Raw genomic sequence first — 5,870 nt, forward strand, 5'->3', positions numbered from 1 at the left:
GATTGCATGTATAAGCATAAGAGTTGTCTACATTTAGAGACCTTGCTACTCAATAAGTAATCACCCATGTTTCTGTGCATGATGCCCATAGGTCCTCTGAAACCTTAGCAGTGATGTATGTTGAATTTGAGTTACAGCTAATGGTATTATTATTATGAAGAATATATTTGAAAATAAAAATTAAAAAGACAAGGGTTTTCAACTGATGGGATACTTAATCTGCTTCCTGCATGTTTACATTAGAATATATGTATATAATTATACATGATGGTAATTGAAAGAATAGAAAAAGCAACTATAGTCACCATTGGCTTTGAAACCGAGGAGTGAACTATGTGTATGGTAGTTGTATCTACTGCATGTTCAGCTGTGTGATGTACAGTGTCATTGTGAAAGAGAATATATAGTAGTTACAATACTTATATAATAGGTTAAATGAAATAATTAATTCAATTACTATCATTGTCATTTTCATGCATTTGTTTTTAAGCTAAAATGGGTAGGATGATTGACTTGATTTCTAGTTTTTGTCGCATTTTTTGTGCTGGTTATTAAGGTTTTATGTACATGATATTTAATAAGGATTTATCTTATTATTTTTTTTTTTGAATTTCTACGTTAATTTTGGAATTGTAGGCCATGCAATTGTCGGATGTTACTGAGGTTGGAAGTGAAGAGATGGATCTTGTTTACGAGGTTTGGACTCTAGTTTAATTTTTTGTAGTCATGATCTGCATGTTTGATTTGATCATTAATGACATTTTTTTATCTGAAATTTAGTTACCGGATCATGGTTGTCTTCAGGAAAATGAAATACCAAGAGTTGGAATACAGTTTGCGCAGTCGCACATGGCTCATGAATTCTATGTTACCTACACAAAGAAAGTAGGATTTACAGCTAAGATAAGGATGACAACATGTGACAATATCACAAAGAAACCCGTTAACCAAGCTATCCACTATAATCGGGATGGGTTTCGCAGGTCTCGTATCAAAGCACCAATGTGAAAGAATATGATTTCAGCCGCCAGGTGCAAGGCAAGGATATATGTGAAGTTTGATAAGGAGAAGCAAGAGTGGATTTTCTTCAAGGTTGAGTTAAGGCACTCTTACCCATGTTCAGCGAGAAAGGCGGTGCACTACCATGAGTATAGGGAGCTGACCATGCATGCGAAGTGCATGATCAATGATAATGATGTGGCTGGAATTCGACCAAACAAGACAATCCTAATTTTGGCAAACGAGGCTGGAGGCCCGTCTAATCTAGGATTCTCAGAAAAGGATTTAAGAAACTATATTACAGCAAGTCTCCAAACCAGCAACGTGAATGTGGATGTTAGGGAGATGATGAGCTACTTCATGAGAATGAAGGACATCAATCCGAACTTCTTCTATGCGGTGAATTTTGACGAGGAGTGTAAATTTAGGAGTATAGTATGGTTGGATGCAAGGTTTAGGGCGTCGTATGAATATTACAGAGACATCGTGTCATTTGATAGCATGCACAGTACAAACAGGTATGAAGTAGTTATGTTGGTGTTTTTTCTATTTTTTTATTTGTACGGTCGTGAGTGAAATTTCTTATATGTGGTAAGGGTCGATACCATGGAGATTGCCGGCTTGAAGCAAGCTATGGTTACCTTATTATTCTTAGTCAGGATATCAATAATAATTCTTAGTTTTATTTGTAAAAAGTAAAAGAACATGAAATAAATGATACTTGTGATTCAGTGATGAGGAATAGGTTGAGGTTCCGGAGATACTCTGTCTTCTGAATCGCTACTCTCCTACTGTCTTCTTCTCCAAACGCGCATGGCTCTTTCTATGGCAGGCTTTATGTTGGTGGATCACCGTTGTCAATGGCTACCATCCGTCCTCTCAGTGAAAACATGTCCTCTACGGCTTTCCGCATGGCTAATCATTTGTCGGTTCTCACTTGTGTTAGAATAAGATCCATTGATCCTTTTGCACACTGTCACTGTGCCTAACAGTCGCGAGTTTGAAGCTCGTCACAGTCATCCCTTCCCATATCTACTCGGAATACCACAAACAAGGTTTAGAATTTTCGAATCTCAGGAATGCTACCAAGTGATTCTAGCCTCTACCACGAAGGTTCAGATCTCACGAGTTTGAGTGCTCTGTTGTCAGCATTTGCAGGTCAAAACTCGTGGATTAGAAACCCAAGAGATACACACTCAAGGTGTCGCCCAATGACTACGTTGAGATCGTGTAGAATGGAAGTGGTTGTTAGGCACGCGTTCATAAGTTGGGGGATGATGATGAGTGTCACGGATCATGACATTCTCCATGTTGAAATACGAGTGAGTATCTTAGAATAGAAATAGACGTGATTGAATAGAAAACAGTAGTAATTGCCTTAATCCATGGAAACACAGCAGAGCTCCTCACCCCCACATATGGGGTTTAGAGGTTCATACTGTAGAAGATACAATAGGATTTGTCAAAAATGTCATAAGTTACAAAATAAATCTCTAAAAGTAGTTTTTATACTAAACTGGTAACCTAGGTTTATAGAGAATGAGTAACTAGATGCAGAGAATGCAGAAATCAACTTTCGGGGCCCACTTGGTGAGTGTTTGGGCTGAGCTTCCTATTTTTCACATGCATGTGCCGTTTCTGGAGTTAAACGCTAGCTTGGATGCCAGTTTGGGCATTTAACTCCAGCTTTGGTGCCAGTTCTGACGTTTTACGCCAGAAAAGGGTCTCTAGTGGGCGTTTGAATGCCAGTTTTGGCCATCAAATCTCGGACAAAGTATAAACTATTATACATTTCTGGAAAGCCCAAGATGTCTACTTTCCAATGCAATTGAGATCGTGCCAATTAGGCTTCTGTAGCTCCAGAAAATCTACTTCGAGTGCAGGGAGGTCAGAATCCAATAACATCTGCAGTCCTTTCTCAGCCTTTGAATAAGATTTTTGCCCAGGTCTCTCAATTTCAGCCAGAAAATATCTGAAATCACAGAAAAACACACAAACTCATAGTAAAGTCTAGAAATATAAATTTTGCATAAAAACTAATAAAAATATGCAAAAAAGTGACTAAAACATACTAGAAACTACCTAAAAATAATGCTAAAAAGCTTATAAATTATCCGCTCATCAGAACTCTCGGACGGTGGAGTCATTTGAGGATAACTGGTCTGAATTTATAGCTGAGTACAACTTACATAACAACACATGGCTGTCAGGTCTGTTAGTGTAAAATTCTTTTACGCGCTTTAATTGACAATTATCTGGTAGCTGGCTTTATCTGTTTTGTAGTAATAAGTTCAGTTTAAGGTTTCTCTGCTAAGAATGATTTTTTTCTGTAGACCTTTTATGATGACCGACGCATGTGGGTCCCCATATACTTCAAGGGTGAATTTTGGGCTGCCATGAGGAGTACGCAAGGAGTGAGAGTATGCACGCATTCTACGGTGGATTCTTACATAGTAGGTCTAGCTTGGTCCAATTTGTTCACAAATATGACCATGTGCTTGGAATTAAGGAGGAAAAGGATTTAGAGGATGATACAGCAGACTCGAGGGAGGTTATCCCTTGTGCAACAAGCTTGCCTATGGAAAGACAATTTCAGTAGGAGTGCACTACCAGCATGTTTAGAGATGTTCAAACTGAGTTTGTGAAGAATGATGACTACATAGTCTCTGTAGTTGCTGAAGAGGGCCCATCGGTATTCATGAAGGTGGAAGAGGAAAAATTAGTCAACGATACTATTCTCTGCGTTCTATACAACGTCCACTTTGACCATTCCACACAGGAGGTTCGTTGTGAGTGCAATCTTTTTTAAAGTTCAGGTGTGTTATGTTATCACTGTCTTACAGATTTCCATTCGTATAAAGTGTATAAAATACCTACCTGTTATGTTCTCCTTCGATGGAGCAAGAACACAAAGCGCAAGCATACTTATGTTAAGAGTGGTCACGATGTCAGTCGGGTGGATGAGAGTCATACTGCATTTAGAGGATTATGTTCACACTTCTACAATGTTGCTCAAGATTTCATCAATGATGACGACGAAACAGCATTACTGCATGCTGCTCTGTAAGAAACAAGGGCCAAGCTGACCACGCACCGTGCCAAGAAGAGGTCCGAGAGCGTGGCGGACACCCACACCAGCATTGGCTCACAGAGTTCAAACGTTGTCAGTGTAGTCAACATCCAAGGCCCATCGAAGGTCACCACAAAGGGTGAGACAAAGAGTAAGAGGCTCGGTGCTGCCCTAGAGAAGTCCTTCAAGAAATCTGCTCGAAGGAAAAACAAAAATGCCTCCCTGGTACATGTTTGTATCAATCTCAACCTTGCACGTTTATTTTGTATAGTACTATGCAAGAAGTTAATTGTTGTCATTTTTTGTATTGTTTAGCAGTTGATTCGTCCGGAAGCATCTAAAGATGTAAACTTTGGTGCTGTTGTTGGCCGGAATGACCCCCAACAAGTTGGTGGCTTCATGTTTTTGTTAAGCTCCTTTGACAAAAGTTAGAATATGTTGGACATAGGTAGGCTTGCATTTATTTTTAATCTCCATGTATATAGGGTTTCGATTGGTATTCATTTATTATCAAGATTAGATGAAGAGGGTGGTTTTATGTTATAAATATATAGTTTTATGGTTTGTATGCAGTTGTTGCAAGAGTCTATACTTGATTAATTTCAATGAACCATTTGACTTTGGCCGGAATGAACCATTTTACTTTATTAATTTCAATGAACTAAATGCATAATGATTATACATGATGGTTATTCTTTATCTTACAAGTAAGGTTATTAAATTTGTAACAAATTACTTCATGTTATATGATGCGCCTAAGACAAGTACCGGTTAGGAATTTCACACAAAAAGAGTTCGTCAATGGTATAGTTCCCAACCGATGACCAATCCTCGGATCAAATTTAAAAAGAGGGATTTGGTTGTCACAAGTTCAACCCCAATACAAGTTAACCTAAGTATTCAAACCTCAGGTCGTCTCACAAAGAATGGGCAAACATGTGCATTAACATTGGTTAGAAATTCGGGGTTGTAAATCATGATCACAAAATTAGACTACTAAACTTATCGTGCAAGGAAACTTAAAATGCAAGAAACTAAATCGAGTAACCAAACCAAGAGAACATATAATCTACTTCTACTTTTGAATTAAGCAATGAACTAAGGCTAGAACTAAACAAGTGAGATTTTGGGTTTTCAAATGTGAATAATAAAAAGAACTCTTGGGTAAGCATGGGAATTGAGGCCTCCATCCTTGTCTACAACCATGATTTGCTAATTATGAGAAACCAAACTCACTAAGTCTACCTCCAAGAACTTTAAGTACATAACATCTACTCCTAGGTTTGAGGTACGTCAAGTGGCTTGATAAAATTCAACCTATAAGTCCCAACCAATCTACTAATTAGATTAGTAGTGAGTTGGTGTCAATGAGTGCCAACTTGACCACTAAGGGTTCTCCAATCAACAATCCAATGAGACCCAATGACTCAAGGTCACCAAATTCTCATAGCTTAGACCAAGAGTAAAGAGAACTACTCCATAATCAAAAGAAATATTTCATCAAACACATGGAATGCACTAACAAAAGACATATTCAATTTGCAATTAAATTAGAAATTATGAGGACCCACTAACAATTATCTATAAAGAACAACTCAAATAACACTAATGATTATAGACAACATTAATGTACTCATAGAATTCAATATCCATAACATTCATGAAATGGTAGAAAATTGGAAAATGATAAGATAACATAATTCAACACAAGATCTAAGTAAAATTATACTAGAGAATTCAACTTAAGTAATCATAACTAGCAATTAACAAAATCCAATCCAGAAATTCAACAATGGGAGAT

At 37.6% G+C, this 5,870-nt stretch overlaps 1 protein-coding gene across 1 annotated transcript; it reads left to right on the top strand.

Annotated features, from left to right (window-relative positions):
* Positions 1-1,014: 1,014 nt before the first annotated feature.
* On the top strand, positions 1,015-3,598 carry LOC107485639 (protein FAR1-RELATED SEQUENCE 5-like). The gene is made up of 2 exons (XM_016106179.1): positions 1,015-1,517; positions 3,457-3,598. Exons 1-2 carry the CDS (start codon positions 1,015-1,017, stop codon positions 3,596-3,598), a joined length of 645 nt encoding a protein of 214 aa, XP_015961665.1.
* Positions 3,599-5,870: the final 2,272 nt, after the last annotated feature.

Source organism: Arachis duranensis, chromosome 1, assembly GCF_000817695.3.
Source record: "Arachis duranensis cultivar V14167 chromosome 1, aradu.V14167.gnm2.J7QH, whole genome shotgun sequence".
NCBI classification, from domain to species: Eukaryota; Viridiplantae; Streptophyta; class Magnoliopsida; order Fabales; family Fabaceae; genus Arachis; species Arachis duranensis.

Excerpts from the sequence above, each read along its gene's own strand:
- LOC107485639 (XM_016106179.1), top strand. The coding sequence starts at position 1,015 with ATGATTTCAGCCGCCAGGTGCAAGGCAAGGATATATGTGAAGTTTGAT. Across the intron at positions 1,518-3,456 it reads AGCATGCACAGTACAAACAG|GTCTAGCTTGGTCCAATTTG; the intron begins GTATGAAGTAGT and ends CTTACATAGTAG.